This window comes from Gavia stellata, chromosome 11 (genome assembly GCF_030936135.1).
Source record: "Gavia stellata isolate bGavSte3 chromosome 11, bGavSte3.hap2, whole genome shotgun sequence".
Classification (NCBI taxonomy): Eukaryota; Metazoa; Chordata; class Aves; order Gaviiformes; family Gaviidae; genus Gavia; species Gavia stellata.
The window spans coordinates 20,548,778-20,568,429 of NC_082604.1; the positions used below are offsets into that span (position 1 = coordinate 20,548,778).

General features: G+C 36.3%; 1 protein-coding gene across 1 annotated transcript in view; it reads right to left on the minus strand.

Annotated features, from left to right (window-relative positions):
* Nucleotides 1–19,652, minus strand: part of ATP11B (ATPase phospholipid transporting 11B (putative)) — a 55,377-nt gene that overhangs the window by 19,223 nt on the left and 16,502 nt on the right. The window contains exons 9-25 of the mRNA XM_009822032.2: nt 18,706–18,770; nt 18,051–18,132; nt 16,615–16,765; nt 13,704–13,901; nt 13,272–13,430; nt 12,818–12,990; nt 12,290–12,358; nt 11,251–11,324; nt 11,061–11,164; nt 10,735–10,916; nt 9,800–10,003; nt 9,382–9,535; nt 6,351–6,453; nt 4,916–5,061; nt 3,632–3,691; nt 3,205–3,332; nt 2,209–2,347 (exon numbers count right to left, since the gene is read on the minus strand). Coding sequence (XP_009820334.2) covers nt 2,209–2,347; nt 3,205–3,332; nt 3,632–3,691; nt 4,916–5,061; nt 6,351–6,453; nt 9,382–9,535; nt 9,800–10,003; nt 10,735–10,916; nt 11,061–11,164; nt 11,251–11,324; nt 12,290–12,358; nt 12,818–12,990; nt 13,272–13,430; nt 13,704–13,901; nt 16,615–16,765; nt 18,051–18,132; nt 18,706–18,770 — 2,191 coding nt within the window. The remainder of the gene's footprint in view (nt 1–2,208; nt 2,348–3,204; nt 3,333–3,631; nt 3,692–4,915; nt 5,062–6,350; nt 6,454–9,381; nt 9,536–9,799; nt 10,004–10,734; nt 10,917–11,060; nt 11,165–11,250; nt 11,325–12,289; nt 12,359–12,817; nt 12,991–13,271; nt 13,431–13,703; nt 13,902–16,614; nt 16,766–18,050; nt 18,133–18,705; nt 18,771–19,652) is intronic.

Consider the following 19,652-nt stretch of genomic DNA (forward strand, 5'->3'; position numbering starts at 1 on the left):
CTTTGCTAACACTGCTCTCAATGGTCACCGAGTTAGAATGCAAAATGTGAACAGGTTCTTGCCACCATTTTATTTTTGAACATATTTACACTGTGGATGCTGCACCCTTTAATCCTGTGAAGTAACAGATACAATACTTTGTATCTCCTCCTCTTCTAAACTCTTACCATTTGCCTGTTAGGTTTCAATATCTGACGACATGCACAGCATGAAAAAGGGGGGAGAAAAAAGAACTAAAAGATCAAGTTGTTGCAGAATGTGTTGAGGTAAGCCTAACAAACCACCAGTATTAACAAATTATCCGCAATCTCTTCTATTCTGCTTTGCTCCAAGCTGAGAACTTGGAATGAAAATGTGAGGCCTTGCACCAGCACTACCCTGCATCACACATTTGTGCACAGCGATCACTTTTTGAGGATTTCTTACAAGAAAGCATTTCAGCAGTACGCGAGTTTCTCTTGCCCTTAACTTTGACTTTTTCAGGCACATATTAAATCTGCAGCATACTTTATGGACCACAGATATTTTACTGCAACACACAGTTCTACCAGTTCCAATAACCATCTTGTAGCAAACACAAAGAGGTAGACAGTAGCTCCAAAAAAATTGTAAGACTTTTTTTTTTTTAAGTCACATCACAGAAAACACGAGAAGCCAAAAAGCATCTGAAAGCTTTCCAGTACGCTCATTCACTAAGTGTATCTAAAAAATCTTGAGGTTAATTTATACAAGAAACCATTAAAAGAAATCTTTTCCATAAAGTCTGCATTAACACACTAGTCTAGACTCATAGAATATAATCTGTTCCCCAAACTAAACACAATGAAATACTAAATACAAGGAAAGAAGTCTGTTCCTGCCTTGTGGACAGTTACTAAGCAATTTTGAAGTGAGGTGCTTTGACAACTAAGACAGTTGCACAGAAGTGCACTCGTTCATAGTGTAAAATTACTTCATTGGAAGAGTATTGAAGGTCCTTCAGCAATTCACAAGAACTTCAAAGTCACACAGCTCGTAACAAATGGCAAGAGAGGACACACTCATACCTCAGCTGTTAGAGACATTTTAGTCTAAACCACAACTATTTTAACGTTCTTATCAAACATTTCATGATGAAGTAAGTACTCCAGCTAGCTGCACCACTCCCCCTTTATTGCTTCTTTCTCTGCAGGGATGCCAACTACCAGTTCACATGCTCTCTGATTGTAGTCACTCAAGACAATTCCAGCCCTTGTTTGTACATCATTATATGGAAACCCTTTTTCTGGCTAAACTTCCTGAGCTCATGCCCACTCCCTCTCACCAGGTGACCACTACAAATACAGCACGATGCTATTTTTGTACCTTGTGCCATAACTTGCAGCTATACCAAGCACTACCTGAGAATCAGCAAGCACTTCACGTCAGTAGTAAGAATGGCATAATGAGAGAAGCAAATGTGTTTTTGCATCGCTACCTATAACAGTTTTATGAGAGAAAAATCAGTATCTAATTTTTTCTAAATTGGGTTAACTAACTCAGAACCAGGGAAAAATGAGGAAGCAGACTTGTAATGGTTTCATCCAAGCTTTAGAGTTTTTTGTATATGATTTTTTTGTGTTAACTTTAACATCTTTAAAATAGAAAGTGTCAAATAAGTATTTGATTATTTCATTAAGTCATTGTCTTAAAAACTTTTATTGAATAAAAAGTATAATTTAAAAGCAGTTTGCACCACTTAATTTTTAAAAATTTTGAGCAATTAAAATAATACATTTTCAGGAGAAGCTTTAACTGTTGGCAACTTTCAGATTTAAGCCTAGTTTTATAACAGATGCTAAAAAGAAGCCATTGTTTGACACTGCAATTAGGTCCAACTCAAAGTGAGTTTTGAATGAATGAATATAAATTCTCATTTACTGAAGTTATGGCATACGATTTTGACAAAAACAGTATACGAAATAAAACAAAACTTTAAGAAAACCACAATACATTTATTATCTTGAAAGATATGTTCTTCATGTACATACGCTTTCTGACATGTCTTACAGCTTCCACACTAAGAATTGTTACTCTTGAGAGCACACATGAATACTGGCAAAGCATCTTTGGTAATTATGTAGTTCATAAAAAGATCTTAGATTTTTCTGACAAAAGAGGATTTTTCAAAAAACCATTAAGAAATATTACCAAAAATACAGTAGTAGAATAATTCTTATGATATTGTACCTGGCCATTTCCCAGCAGAGAAGTGTCTTCGCCCATTAGAAGATACGAGCCATAAAAGAAAACAAATGCATGAAAGAAGCCCAAGATGGTCCAGTAAAGAAATGGTTTAAACCCCAGATGGGCATTTTTACTGATGTCACTGCAGAAATAAAACACATTTTGGATTTCAGATTGTCTTTATACAACCCATCAGCTATTCACATGGCACGACTGCTACTGCTTTGAATAAATATAACTTTCAACTGCACCAAGATACATTTAACGAATGCTGACATATGAAAAAAACCCCACATAAATCATGGGCAAAACCAGAACTCTGAGCTCTCATGATTTGCCTCTGCTTTATGCAGGGATCACCAATGGCAAGGGTCTCTCTAATGGGTCAAATTCAGAATAGCACAAACTAGAATTCTTCTCCCTGGAGCTGCAGTTGCAAGAGGAGGAAAAAGCCAGATCTCCTGATATGCCCCTTGTTCTCCTTAAAAGACCTTTAGGAAAAGAGAAACATCTAAGAGACATCTCTTTTTTTACAAAAATACATACTTTTTCTCCAAAAAGCAGTATGCAGTGCAACATGCTACCACTGGGACGACATCTAATTCTACAGGAAATCACTTCCCCTCTTAGTAAAGCATTTTTTGCGGTGATTCCCCCAACCACAGTGTTCTAGTTTTTCATTTGTGTGTCTGAGTGATTTTCACCTCCTACACGTAATGGAGAAGGCCAACCATGTCAGCTGACCAAGTGCTCAATTCTCTTCCAGTCTTAACATGACTGACATAAAAAGGTGCTTCTCTTAAAATACTCAAGTTAATTAACTTTTAGGATGAAAGGTATGCAGCTGCAGTTCTTCCTTATCAAGATAGTTACTAAAAATTGCATAAATTACAGATAAAAATACTGTAGGAATGCATAATAGCAAGTTCAGACTTCTGCAGATGCCACTGTTGTTCTAAACGATGTGCTACTGTGACAATATATGTAAGAGATACATACCGATAGAGCACAGGTTTACTCTGTAATACATGCGGATGCACATGCTGTTCAAAAAGACTGTATATGAGGACAGGCAAAGAAGTGAAACAAATATTGTATAAAGTCAGGTATACACTGTCATAGAGCGTCTGAAAATGGAAACAAAAATTACTTTGAGTATTGTAAAGAAAAAAGTTGTTTATTAAAATTTATTAGCACACCAATAGCAGCAACAAATAATTAATTATGTGAATTTACTAGTTAGAAAAAAAGCGATAATCACATAACCATCTAGTAGCATCAAGCTATCAAATATAGAAAATGAAGCTGGGTATTTGTTAAGTGTAAAATCTGTGCTGCTCCTGTGTAGTTCTTTCCCATTTTTTTTAGTTATTTACCTTAAGTGTTTCACACACATTTACCAAGATGTAAGGCATCGAACACTTACTTGTTGTGAAAACAAACAGAAGAACTGATATAAAAATTGTGGTGTAATAAAGCACACATTCTGGAAAAAGAAAAGTGAAGGAAATAGTTAATCCTCAGGATATGCCTCACAACCCTAAAAGAAATTGCTAACTCTTACTAGCTGGTAAAAATACACAAGGAGAATATAAAGCATTTCAATGTTTTACTTGGCAAAGTGAAGCAATACGCTTTGATCGAGAGCATATTTTGTTTGTCCTTTGGGACAACGAACCTGAAAAATATAAACCTAATTATATGTGCTTGATGAACACATCTCACTACGGGAATACCAGTAGTATTAAATGAGAATAAATCCATCCATTTTCCTCTCAGTTTCTTTTCAAGAATTTCTCTGCAAAATAGTTTCCACGTTTCATTTAAGAAAGCCTGTGTCCTGCTCATGGGAGCTTTTTGCATGGGAGTAGACAAAAGAGAAACCAAAACCTAACACCATGCTGTTATCTTTAAATGAAAGCAACCAACAGAAGATAAAGTGGCTTGGTGGCCAATGCTAGAATCTCAGGTAAATTTCAAGATAGTGAATTTTGACTTCTTATCACAACTGGTGATCAAGTAAAAAAAACACCCCACATTATTAGCATTTCAAACACCCCGGCCCACGACCGAGCTCCCAGACCTGTCACCCCCACTCCTCCCTCTAGAACTTTGCTTAAGCTCACCCTGGTGTCTCCATGCCCATAGCTCCCTGAGAGGCATCTGGAGATAACTCAGTCCCCGGGGCTTACTTCCCTTGCAGTGTGTTTTACCTCAGGACTTCTTAAGTCAAGACTGGGACTGTTAAATTTTCTTAAGGTGAGCCTGCCAGCAAAGAACATGCTTTCTCCCCACACACGGGCCCTTCCCTCCCTCAATTATTTCCTGTGCTCCTTTTTCCTTTTAAGAAAGACAAATGGATTTGGTTCATATTGAATCAATGAACAAAAAAGGATATACTTTTACATCTTGCTAAAGAATACATTCAATTTCAAGCTAGTAACACTGCTTTCAGAGAGCAAACACATCTGCCTGTCAGCCTAGGCAAACTCATTGTGGTATTTAAAACCTATTTCTAGGTGGAAGTACTAAACAGTTTCACAGTTAAACTACTGCATTTGGTTGGAAAATATAAAAAAAAGCCCAGAAAACATGTTTGAACAGAGATCTTTAGTCTGTTCCAAACAAAAATGTTAGATCTGAAACAGTTTTTCCTGGGAAAAGTTACACATTTTTCTGTGAACTTCACTGGCACTCTTTGAAGACTTACCTTATAAAAAAAGTACTGTACAAGGGTTGCTATTCTAATATAGTAGAAGTGCCCATGAACAAAAAGCAACTTGGAGAGGAATTTAAACCGTGCTATTGCATAGTCACTGTTTCTTACAGCTTGTCTTCCTTCCTTGCCCATGATTCCTGTAATATTTGGGAAACAAAACAGAAAACAGGTTAAATATTATAAAAATTGAAGTTTAAAAAAACCCCAACAACATACACCTGAAGCTACAGTTCTGTTTTCCTGTACTTCAACATTATAAAGACTTCAGCAACTTTCAGTTCCAAAAGAAGGCATTATTCCTGACACTTACAACTAAGGGAAACTGCTCATTTGATGATGATTCAATTAAAAAAAAAAGACTGTTTTCATAAGCTATGCTTAAGAAAAGATTTATGGGAAGACATAGAAATAATAACACTCATACAAAACCAAGATTCCCAAACCAAGCAAACCATTATCAATCCATCATCAATTATCAAACTTAGTACGTTTTACTTCAGAGAGGTTTTTCTTACAGTACTTCCTGGGAATAATATATGACCTATACCCAAGAGCAGAATAAAAGAAACGCTGTTCTTACAATAGCAGTTTACTTAATCTGATGGGCTGACAATGCTTGTCACAGCTGAACACAAATTCATTTCTAAAAACTATTATTAAGATTAGGATAAGCATACACAGAGAACACAAACTGCTCTTTTACAGAAGAAAAGTGGCCCAGGATTCCTGAAAACCAGACACTTAAAAGTGCTCGTTGCTTTTGAAAAAACTAGTCTAAAGGTCCCATCACCCTCCATGGCAGACTTGCTAGTTCTGACCAACATACATGTAATGTCTAATATGCTACAAACTACAAGAAAAACTTGGATAATTTTATTTTTAATAAGCTTCAGTTAGTTGACAAACTAGCTGTAGAATAAAGCATCATTTGCTATTGGCCTGTAACCTTCTCAAGCAGGCTATACCCATGGTCTTAAAAATCATGGCCACATGATTTACATGATAAACATTACTCTGTAATTACACATTCTTAATCAAAAAGGGTGACAGACTGAATATCCTGATGTACCAATACCTTACGTAAGAACCTTCAGCATTTACTATTGTAACAAACACCATCCAACAAAGTCAGCAAAGGAAATACCAAAACACTATGTAATAGGTATAAATTCAGTTATACGTATGTTTTGTACTCTGCTATATAACATAATTGAAAAAAAAGTTTAAAGAAGGTCCTGGCCAGATTACAGAAGACAATATAAACAGAGAAAACTCTGCTACAACAGATGACTCAGATTAACACCCTGTCATTCACAGGTACAAAAATGTTAGAAGTTTATCTGTTTATAAACACTATTCATGAGCTAATCCTCTACTAAAATTTGCATCTTATTTGCATTTATCTCTTCTGACAAAAGAAAGTTACCTATGCCAACATGTGCTTCTTGTATCATGCTCACATCATTAGCACCATCACCGATCGCTAATGTTATAGGTTTCTCTGGAGACGTTTTTAACAGTCGCACTACCTGGAAAAATAAAAAAGGGCAACATTTTTCAGGTTACACAGACAGTCTATCTACAAACCATGCCACTAATTCCCCAGTATCTTAGCTACCTACCTGTAAATATGTTTTATGAATGTGCTCGCTTGGGTGAAAAACATTTTTGGCATATAACATGTGCAAATTCATTGCTCCTTTAGAAAAGCTGCTTGCTTTAGGGCACAAGCCTTATTTAAATATTATGCCTACCTTGAGCTTATTTTGCTATTCTTATTTAGATGTTCTTTTACAACTCTTAATTTAGTTCTTTATCATAAAAAACAGTCAAGTAAAAGTTGGAACTGGACTTTGGGAGTAATCCAGGTTTAATGCCCTTTACTAGACATGCCCAGATTCTTCACATTTTCAATTAATGGAACTAATCAGTGCAAAAGAGAACACTGAAAAAACAATCCATTATCTCAAAGATCAATACATGCTGTTATTAAGGAAAATAGTTTCTTTTTAAAGCAAATTCATTATCACCAATGAGTATTCTCAGTTGGAAAAGTCACAGAAGAAGATATGACAGAAAGAGGAAAAAATTTGTTTACGAACAAGGCTCTAAAATCCTCGAAAGAGCAGTAGTGATATCCCACTCTTCCCAGAAAGGTACATCTTACATTAAAGATCTTTAATGTAAGTGCCAACAACATTCTAAATAGAGAGGAGTTAGTTAGATAAGGTTTTTGGTTAAGAAGAATTAGTAATTCATTAACCTCAGAGAGCTCTAACTAAAGGCAGAAGCTTCACTAATTCAGTCCTAAACAGGCTGCAGAGGTAAAGGTGTGAATGCAGATCCAGAAGGCTTTCTAAAACCAAAAAAATATTTACCTACGAAAAAAATACTGCATTTTCCCCCTGAAGTTCCAGAAAACCCGAAGTGGAAGTATCAAGAGATCAACAACTGCACGAGGTAAGTAGACACAAACAACTGTATTCAAGTAATTGAGTTCTAGCTGGCAGTGTCAGTGCATTGATCCGTAGGAACGGTAACTCACTTCACATGAGGAACACAACAGTGATTAAATACAGTCCACAGTTCAGAGAAATCCACCTGACTGTGGGAATACATTCCCTAATTGCAGATATTAATATTCAAGTTTAAAGGCTCCCCATTCCTAAGGGGTAACTATTTCAAGTACATTTAGGATTAGATCTTAGTAAGCAGCCTTAAAGAGGTAGCAAGGCTGCAGTATGTCACCCAGATGAGTCCTCATGAGATCCAAAAGACTGTGGTAATTTAGACAGACAAACATCTAAGCGAAAAGGTCAAGACAAATCTCTTGGCAAATTTTACCAACAGCAATCAGCAGCAGCTCTGAATGACTGATGTGAAAGATGTTTAAAAAGATTTCTGAGACATAAAAATATACAAAAATAATTAGTGAGACTGCTAGCCATATATTAACAAGCATTAAAGGAAAAGATGTGGGAAATATTAAGCTGAGTTCCAGCTTAACTTTGGAATATACCTCACAAAAAGCGTGCCTACAAGCAGAAAATCAAATGCAAGGCTAGAATAAACCGCCATATACTTCCTTCCCCACTCTTCCCTCCCATGTTGTATGGCGTTTGTCTCAGTGACTTAAATAACTTCAGTGTTTAAAATTAAAAAGTCACTGCCATCAAAATTAGGTTTTACTGTACTTCATGGCAAAACAGAGGAAATAATGGACATTATCTGCTGCACAGGATAAGAACTGAGGAAAGCATTATTGGCTGCTATCTGTCACACTTGGCAGTACAACACACATTACAAATCAAGTTAAATGACAAAATGAGAACAAGGACACAACATAGGTAAATAACTACACCTTAGAGAGGGGATGGCGAAAATTTCAGCTAAAAGAGTGCACATAAAGTAGACAGATCCAACAAATTGTTTTTCTCATACTAGTTAAACAACTTCCTTTTAACATTTTATTGAAACTAACATTATATCAGTTTTATAAACAGCTGAACAGTTTTATAATGAAGTGATTCTACAGACTGCATTAAAAGTCTGGCTAAATGTTGGAAGCAGGAAGAGTGACCTCAAAACAGGTCACTCATGCCAGGTAAAACAGCCTGCCCTCTTTTGCACATCTAATGTCTTTTTTCCTTTTCTTTTTGACAAGGTGTAAAAATAGAGTGGGCAACAGTGTCCTTTCAGAGGTTTAATATTACTGGAAATACATGCATACATAAAGCATACATATAAGCTAAAAGTATAATAAATTAAGAAATACTCCAATAGAGGTATACAATTGAATATTAGTCAAAAAAAAGGAAGAGAAGCATAGAATTGAGAGAAAATTTCAAAAGGAAAGAATAAATATTACAGCTTTTCAGAGCTTAGCTTTCTAGAGTAAAAAAAACCCACAAAATTTGAATTTGAATTTTATCTGACCTGTATTTGAGTAAAATTAAGTATACGTGAAGGAAAAATGGTCTTAGAGAGCATTAAGGCAAACCCTCCCCTAGAGACTAGGCCTCAGCTTCCCTTCCCTTCTACTTCCTCCTCTAATTTGGGTATTTTTTAAATCTTTAGAGAAGCACATTTCTTCCCCACAACTTCACGAATTCTCAATTTAGCTTTTTTGGTTTGGAGAAGTGACGGAACAGGCAACGTAAAAGTATGCAGGTGATCAGGACAGCTACTGCCTTACAGAACACTCAAGAGGCTGATTAAAGATTAGCCTTTTCCTTGCACAGTGGCAGTATTTTGACTCTCTCCTCCATCACTTCCCAATTTTCACAAAAGCCATGTAGAAACTTCTGAGCAAGCTACTCCAGATCAACTGAATTTAACAAAGATTCAAAAGTCACACAAAAGGTCAGGCAAACAAACAAAGCAGTTCCAGAAATCCTTCCCTCCTCAAACCATGATAAAACTACTTGCAAGACAATCCTGATTATATTCTCACTTACCTTTGCTTTCTGAAGGGGTGCCATGCGACAGCACAACACTGCAGAACAGTTTTTGCAAACTTCCATGAACAGTTTTTCATGTTCCCTGAGTGCAAGAGAGAGGCTGGTCCCATCCACAACCAGGCCATGCTGGATAACATGGTCTTCCTTTATTCTGTTCAGGGACAAAAATGTTGGCTTTAAATTTTTCTGTCACACCAATACAAATTCTGTTATGAACTATGTGGTTGCCCATAAAATAAACAAAGAAGTCTGTTAGACAGACTGCTTCTTCAAGTCTGTTATTATATTAACAAATACATTTTTAGAAAAGGCAACTTCATGTGTTTCACACATATATCAAAGAGATTGTTACAAAACTTGAAAATAAAACCAAGCTAAGATCATCACTGAGATAATGACATCTCAGGTATTTTACCTCTTGGCTAGCTGTCTCAGTTGTTCTGCACATGTACTGTCTGACTTGTGTTGCACAAGCTCGAGGATGTTCATGGTTCTGTGAAAGTGTCCACATGATAAACTGACACTAACGGCTGTTTCATGCTTATCTCCAGTGAGTACCCACACTTTGATACCAGCCAACCTGAGTGCTTCTATAGTTTCTTGGACTTTCTCCTGCAGTCTAGAAACAAGAAAAATCTTAAATAACCAATCAAACACTTCACAAAAAAGCTCACACTGTAACTCCATGTTACTCCTGTAACCCCACTATCACGATGACTTAAGACTGCATTTCCAATGTTACATATATTTTCAGAGAATCATAGTCTGGCAGATTACATTCTATTACCAGCAATAAAATGAAGGCCTTGATGAAACAAAAACTGAACTTCAATCCTACTAAGTGATCAAAAATTTGTAATAAGCATATCTTCAATTAGGCACCATTGCTGCATTTGAGAAGCTTTAAAACAGTCCACAACAATTACTATCTACTGTGGTACATGAAAAGCTTCTAAGCGCTCCATCTGTACACTCCAGTGTACAATACATCCTCTGACTTACAGAATACATGCTACGCAAGCAGAATGCTTTGTTAACTAGCTATGTATAGAAGTTTTCCCAAGCAATTAGCAGCTACCCTCAATATTTACTGCAATTATTCTGTTTCACATACATTAAATCTCTCCTGACGAAGCACACTGTATGTCATCATTATTAAGCCAAAATCAGTTGGTACAACATGTGTTTTGAATGCTTCTCAATCCAAAGAGTGGTAAACGTACTAAACAAGAAGAGCACAGAACTTTTGGTTGCGGCAGAAGAGTTTTTCACGGCACACATTACATTTCAGTTATAAATCCTAAACTCGCTATGTTTTTGAGTGTAGTTAGCAGAAACTCCATTGCATACTTGTCTTCTACTCCTGTAGCCCCAAGTAATTCCAGATCCCTTTCTATGAAGTTGAATACATCTGATAATCTTTCTTCCTGTTGTTGTAAGGCAGTCCTGGCCTCATGAAGGCGTTTGCCAATTTCTTGATACTCCTCAGGTGTGAATCTTCTGTAGGCTACGCACAAAGTTCTTAGTCCTTTCTGTGAGAAAATAAAGACTACATTCAGAGTAGGTAAGATTCTCATCTAACAAGAAGGTGTCACCTGCAATTTGCTCACTCCAAGTCACAGAATTTGTACTGGAAGAATTTTCTTGTGATCAGCTGGGCAAGCATATACACTTACCAAAGCAAATTCATCCACATGTATCCTTGTTTTGTCTATTTCTCCACTCTTACTACGAGGAAGAATGGAAGATTCTGCTCCCTTTGTGAATAAAAGCTTTTCCCCTAAAAAGTAAAATAGAACAGAAATTAAGAATACATACTATTTAACAAGTTCTCAACTGCAGCTTATGCAACTTCTGATCACTTACCTGAGGGACTCTCTACAATGACACTCATTCGTCTGCGATTTGGATCAAACTCCAAAACATGAAGCAATTTATACCTGTATTTTGTGTTTTAATAGAAGAGGGAAGGGGAAGAAAACATTTTTAGAAATAAATTTCCAAAAGACAATTACTTATAAATATACTTTTATCCCACAAAGCTTTCCCCAAAGTGTCATTTTTATACAGAAACTCTAAAAGTAATGCTACCACTGTTGAGCAACAATCACTGTTATCGGTGTTTGTGCAATTGATTGCTTTTCATCACTTTAAATATATTTAATTCCATTCTACAAGAATAAAAGGTTCTTCTACCAATAGGAATAGTTTCCTGAACACTAGCTTTATTATCTGGAGATTACAATCAGCTCCTACCTATTCCTTTATCCTTCTATCATTACTTCAGGCATACCTTTGAAAACTACATTTTATTTCTAATGCTTGTAAACAATCTACACAGTCAAAAAAGAGTGTATGTTCCCTGATAACTAGACTATTTTTGTTATGTTACCACTAGTTTAGAAAATTAGTTTTAAACATTTAAGTTTAAAGTACTGCCAACTAAATGACACAGATCAAATGGATAAAAAGGTGTTATGACTCAGGTGTTATCTGACTGCAGATATAAAGTTATCAATAATATTTCTACTCATTTTGGGAAAGTTTAAAATATATCATTATATTATGCATACATGAGACTGATTCTGGGAACTTCTAGAGCTGAACAAGCAATCCAGTTTTCCAACTCTACTACAGTCTCAACCTTTGAGGAATGGGCAAAGATACGAACTGTTATAATACATGCCTACACAGAGTAACTCACACACAATTCTTGCATCTCAGTTTCAATTGGTAAGGAATAAGATGCAAGCTGTCTTGAAGACATCAAGGGAAAAGCATTAAAAAGAGCATGCTGTGGAAAGGCAAGGTTTTCTTATGAACAGAGAGGATTAAGAGGAGAACATTATATGAATCTTCACTACTGTTCCATCCTTCCAAAGAAACAAGGAATAAAGACAAATACCTTTCTGGTTTTCCGAGACTTTTTACTTCCATATTGTCCCCACTAGTTCCAGTAAAGACTACTCCAACCCTAAAAGAAAAAGAAAATATACATTTAATCATCACTTGAGACATAATGCCTATTGATTGGGGTGGGGGGTGGAGGCAGCAGGCAAGAAGAGAAAAGGAAAAGAGAGAGAGAGAGAGAAGAGAAAAGGAAAAGTGAGAGAAGACAAGAAGGGACTTATACCCCATTACTGCTCTCTGTTTCCAGAGAAAATGAAGAATGCCCACTTTCTACAATATATTAATAGCAACATACTCTGTCCACTATAGTTTCTCTAGGATTTCCGTAAATATTTTAAATCATCACTTTATAAAATGCCTTGTTTTTTATGTATTTTATTTTTGTATGTTTTCATAGTAGACAGTAAAGCCCAGGGCCTGGTACTGTCAATCTTTCTAAGCAATTTTTATGGTTGCTTTTGTCACAAATTGCCTTCCCTAGTAGGCAATTTCTACATTACATAGCTTTGGCAGTACAACTCACCGGCTTGCAGCTTCAACTAAAGCTTTCTCATCTGGTGAAGAAGCATAATACTCCAATGGGGATGCTATTCCATTGGCATGCCAGGGACCATCAGCACCATCTGTTTGATCTGCATTGATCTGCACTGTATGACAAAGACAAACTGCTTTCAAGAACAGTTCCTCCTCTTTCATCTATGAGAAAGAAAAAACTTTATTTGTAACATTTACATATCAACCCAGTTTTGAACATACTTAAAAATTGTTTTTACTTAAAAATCTGCCAAGTATTCTATGTTGAATAATCACATCTTAACATGTTTAATAAATGTTATTTGTTCAGTAACACTTAATTGCTTCAAATTATTCAGAAATTCTGGGTTTTTTTAAAAGCAAAAGCTAATGCTAGAAAAATATTTCTCTGAAATAAAATACTTTCTATCTAGGATGCCTAATGGGGGGAAAAACAGTCTTACCAAACTATGCCTATTTCCATCTGGAGAATCTTCGGAAAACCCCTCTGGAGTTAGTTTACCGTTGACCTCTTGGTACTTTATGCCATTAATGGAGCACTCCCGAAACTGCATCTCATTTTCAGTTAATGTACCGGTTTTGTCTGTAAACACATACTCTACCTTTTGTAAAATAAAACAAAAACAGACTTGGAGTTGTATGTATTTGTTAGAATTAAAAAAGAAAAAAAAAATCTCAACTCACACTCTACTACACACCTTTTTTGATCATGTAAAAATGTTAATTTCTGCCATCAGATATTTATACGTTATTTTTAAATTAATCAGAAATCAAAGCTCAACTAATAAAAAGTCTGCAGTAATGAAATTTAATATTAAAAAAGTAGTAAAAAATAGAAGGTTAAAAAAAAAAAAGACAGTGTTCTTTTACTCTACCTGTCCCAATTCCTCATTGAGGTCTGAAGTATTTACTTGTGCTCTCTGGTTTGTTTCTTCATGATACAGGTCAAGATCCCAGCCAATAAAAAAAGATCCAAGAAATTTCTGCATCTCAACAGTCACATAAAGTGAAATAGGTATGATAAAATTGTAAAGTACCAGAAAAGCAAGAAAATCTGAAATAAATTTCAGAATCTGCAAGTGAAAAAGAGAAAATGTAAAGATTACTGCAACGATCAGGTGAAACATGGTTACTTAGTTATGTTTCAGTATGCATGAAAAATAACAAATGGACAGAGCCGGAGGAGACCAAGTCCCATGTACACGTGAGAGAGACAACTCACAGTGACAATGCAGGCAGTTCAGGTTGCCCCAGTAACACACCTTCAGACTGATGCAAAAACACTGCCTTAAGCTATGACTGGATGTTTCAATTCTCAAGTTCATTAATTTTTGTCCCTTCTACTGAATCTGTCAGGAGGGCTGCCAAGGAATATTAACTGTCATGGTGATTCTGGTTTCAAACAGGTCTCTAGAAAGAGTTGGATCTGAAAAAAACTAATGTGTTCCCCATTCCAAACAGCACCATTCATAGGCTTTTTTAAGGAACCGTAAATGGTGAAGGCAAACAACTGATATTCCATGTTGTCAGAGGAATCTGTAAGTATTCTGTATTGGTTTAGGACCGCAGAGCAACAAGAGGGTTCCTGTCTGCTGGCATCCCCCAGGGACAAGGGTGATGCAGACAACGCGACAAGAAAGAGACCGTGTGGATTTCAATGGCACAGACTTCTTTCATGCCTCTTCAAATCATTGTGTTCGACACATACGTTTCAGGTAAACAGCTATGTAATAGGATAGAAATTTATTTTTATTAGGTACGACAATTTTAACAAACTCCAAAATGCATCATTAAAGTCTCTCTGAAGTCTCTTTTTCATTTGCACAACAAACTCAGTATCTAAACTGTACTTCGGGAAGACTCTTACCAACACTTGAATATTAAGCAAGGGAGATTAGAGATGAGAAAAACTGGGACGTCTCAACTCTACCAGATATTGGTGTAGGAAAACATTTTGAAGAAAGTGAGTATAAAAGTAGTCAACAGTTTGCAAAGCTAAATAATGTTTATTCTTCCTAATTAGGGAGTGTTGCTATAATTACTTAATAAAAACCAGTACTAACAATTAAGTCCTCTGACAAAAACTCAGAAAGTTCTGTGCCTTAAGAGATCTTCCAAACTAAACCAGGAAAGACAGATAAAGACAGAGAGCAGTAATTCACGTAAGAGAAGATATACTGAGAACAAGTGACAATTACTAAGGTTAGGGAGTTTCTTCAAGCACTGTCTATTAAATAACAATCTGCACAACACAGGACAAATGAACTGAGAAAGCACTCCAAGTAAGGATGTCAGCATATTGAGAAATGCAAAGCAGATTGTGGAAGTAAATGAGGGACAGAGAAAAACAAAAACATGATAGAAGGAGAGCGACACTGTAGAAACACAGATAGCTCTGTATGCTCCTGAAGGCAAAGGTAAAAGAATGGAAAGATTGAGTAAATACTTATCCCGATTCTATTCAGAACTGAAAATGCTCCACAGGCTAGTCTAACTTACATAGCAACTACCTCATATTTAGGCGAGCCAAGAATTTACTTGACTGACCACTTCAAACAGTTGAAAGTGCGTTAAGTGGTGCAGGTACTAAAAAGAAAAGTCACTAAACAATCTGAAAACTTTTAAATTAATTTAGTACTTTTCAACAGTGACACTTTCATATAAGATTATTTTAGAATACACTGAAAAGTTTTTGGTAACTGTAGTGATAACCTGAATTAATAATTTTAAATAAAACACAGCACTGAGGTAAAGGTATTTTTTCAGTTAAACCACAAAAACACTTCACATTACAAGCTTCTGAAAAAGTTGCAGATTCCACTGAAATGCCAGCCAACTCTTAACTCTCCTTGAACCAAAGACATTCTCGAATTACTTCTTTTTCCTTCCTGAACCGCTACACACTAATAGTAAATTTCACTCTACTTGTGAAGCAGAACAGAACTCTCCTGACTTGGGGTGTGGACCTTTTTGCACACTGGCATCTAGTGAGCACATTCAATTCTCAACTCTCTGGGAGATGGGGAGGGTGTGGGGGTGCGTGGATGTTAAACATCTGACACGACATCACATGTGGAAACTGGATTTCTAATTCTTCTGTGCTTTGAAAATCCCCTCTACTTCTTAGAACCTGAAGCCAGCTCCTGAACTGCTTTGGAAGAAAGCAGACTCGTACAGAAACAAAAAATTAAACAGAACACAGAAAAATACAGAATTATTAAAAAAAAAAAAGCTTCTCAGAACTGCAGAGTTAAGGAAGACTTCAAAGTATCCCTCCAACCTCTACAGAAAAGTGAGAAGGCAAGCAGGAGCTTGAGCAAAATTACAGCCTTACAAAATTGTCTGATCAATCTCAACATCACAGAATGTCCAAAATGCCTGAACTGTGAAATCACTGCAATGGAACATGCACAAGAACAGCCATCCTCCTCCTCTTTTGCTCCTCATTTTAGGAATGACAAAAAGACACCCATAAGAACAATAACTATAATAAGAACACAGAACATCAGAAATATGTCCTAACAAACCCCAAAATTTTCAAAAAGCTTGTTTTTTTCATAAAGGAAGAAAAAGTCTAACAAGTAACAGAGATAAGGTATTTCTACACAAGGGTGAGGCCACATAGGACTAACTCTCTCAAAAATACTGAGACAATAGCACACAGACTTGCAAATGGATCATGTGGTAGTTACACCTATATCCAAGAATAGAGACATAATAAATATCACATTCAGTGTATACCGATTGAGGGTTCCTCAGATATGCAACTGGGTAGAACTACATTACCTTACTGCTGTTTCTTTCATGCTCCGTTTTTTCATTATACCAAGGCCCATCCCATTTTTCTTCAGCTTGCCAGGCATACTTTAAAATAGTGCTCAGAATGGCTTCGAAGAGGAGGATTATTAGATAAATAATCAAAAAGGAATTCATGGACCTACAAAGAGCCAAAAAAATCGCAACTTCAGTTTATTTTACTTCATCTGTTGGCACACTGTGGTTACATGAATTGATCAAAAACTTATTGGACAAGTTTTTTTAATATGTATCCTGTGTTTGATATGGATATAAAGTTTCTATGGGACAAGCAAGCAACAGAAGTGAAAAGAAATCCTACATCTGACTAAGATATACTCCACATAAAGCAACAGGAAGACTAGATTAAAGTGCAAGAATACCCCAACAGCTAACTTGTGTCACACCTGTTGTCCAAGATTTTGGGGGCTGACTTAGCCTTGCTAGATACTCAGAGAACAAGAGGATGTGAAGGCAGTACAAACAACCACAGTGGAAATCCAAGGCTACAACTTTTTCTTCAGTTATAAGAACACTACCATGTGTATCTGATTACATAACCCAGGCCATGCTACACCAGGATATAGTCAAACTTGCCTCTATATTCCGTAATGCTAGCCAGACCATCTTTCCACCCCTAGCTTTGGTAGCTGAACTTTTCTTGTGCACTCTACAGTTCTGTTTATATCTGCCTATAGAAGAATAATTAATCCCATGTTTGCAAAAGAATGCCGGGAGGCTATCTCAGAATTTCTGTAACTGGAATAAAGGCAACATAGCAGAACTCCTTTTCCTTTTAAAATAATTCACAAGGTTCAACATATAAAGCTTTGTTATAGTAACACCTATCCCCTAACTACGAGCAAAGATTTTTAAAACTGAGTGCTAGAAGCAAGATTTTTTGCAAAACATATCTGCATAGGTTATATTCTTTAGACTATGTGAAACAGAGCTATTTTCCATTATGTCAAACACCATGATTCAGGACAAAGATTTGTAAGCGATTAAGACTTCATTTCAATCCATCCTCTTTAAAGGCACGATGCAGTTTTACAGTATAGGATGCAGAGAACAGCAGAGGCTGGGACTGTTGTGAAAACTATCTCTGAGCATCTGGTTCAAGCAGCATTTCCCCTACTGTTAAATGATCTCCACATCTCAAAAAACAAACTTCCCGAACTAACTTTTTCTGCTTTAGTCCTTTTTAAGGTTGGATATTTCAACTTTTCACACTGCTGAAAGAATCAATAAAGGATGAAATATCAAGAAACGGGTTTTATCTTTATAGCTTCCTGCTGAAGGCAAAGCAACTACACTCTCTTCCCTTGCCTACAACCCAATGATGAGATCATCGGGGTTTTAAAGTTACTGAGGAAAAACTAAGTTAAAACTCTACAAATAAGAAAGATATTAGAAAATAAACATACTTTTCTACTGCTGACCGTTTCTGAGATTTACTCTTGTAATTTAATGCCATCTTTGTCTCCATACCTGTATACACTGCAACACCTGGGAAGGAAGGGGGCGGAAAAAAAGAGTTATACTTTATTTTCTGCATGTGTACAATTTGCAGAATTTTTCATTTTAAGAGACATAGGATAAAATCCAGAGGTGATATTACTTTTGTGTTTACTTCAGTACAATGGTGAGACAGTACGTTGTAAGTATTTGCAATATTCTGCTACAGTAGAACACTACTACTGAAGTACTTTTAACACCTACTAAACCGCAGTTCATTATTATGACTGTACTGCTCTTCAATATGCATTTTATGGAAATCAGAATGGTAAATCTCAGGAGAAAGTCTTGAACAATGGGTAACAGTAACAACAGTCATTTATCCATTGAAGTTAAGCTATTCCTTTATCAAACCACTTCAAATATTTTCACAGGGCGGAGCTGGAACTTTATATCCTTAGAGATTCTTCAACATAATATCATTACTTTCATCTATAATCATATCCCCTCAGGTAACAGTCAGCACGATTATTACAATTTCTGCAGTGCAAGTAGAATTAAACCACAGTTCATCAACATGTTTTAAGAAAAGAATACTCTTTAAATATTTAGATGTCTACAAACCAAATATTTCTTTAGTGTTTTTTAATCTTGCTCCACGAAGTAAGAGACTTTCAGGCCCAAGAGGTCTAGAAAGAAATAGACATATCAGCATTTAAAAATTAGTTGTTCTGTATTCTGTAGGACTAGTCCAGTTTCCTATGCAAAGTTGTCCCGTATCCCCTATGACTTCCCACTGCAACAACTCCATCCCCACCATCATTTAGGTCCATCTTCAATCCTCTTACCCCTTATACCACACCTCACCCACACATCTCCACAGAGCTCTCTATTTCCTTTCATGTCTCCTTTGGTCACTGCCATACTCTCCGACCATTGTTCAATATCCCATAATTAGCGATTGAGCTAAATATATGAAATGGCTGGTTCAGAGAGACCTGCAAGTTACTTGAGAAGCCAGCAGGCAAAAAACCTGTCAAGCTCACACCACAACAGGAGTGCTATTTTAGGTTTGGCTATTTTACCTATCTTAATTCTGCCGCTCTGTCAAACTGAAATGATCCAGCAAGTTCAAAAGCTATTCATACCAGAGAAACAAACACAAACAACTAGATGGACACAACACCACCACAACAGTGCAAGTTCTGCTTCCTAACACAAGAGTAAAATTTCATAAATGTTTTTTCCTCACACCTATCTCATCACAATAATACATTCATTTCATTGGCTAAGTTAACAGCAGTGTGAAAATAAAGGTCCAGTTAGAATCAAGGTTCATATAAGGTTAGAGCCATATGTTCTATTCCAGCAACTATATCATCTTTAGAAACTGCCAGCATGACTCATTTGAAATAAAAAAAACCCCAATCCAAAAGGTGCAGTCACTATTTTTGCCAGTGTTTCAAATGAAAGCAGAAATTGAACAACTGCAGTGGCCAGACTGACATACTGGGTATAAGCAAAAGAGTTAAAGAGCATATACTAAGTGTTACAGCATATAAGCCCTTGCG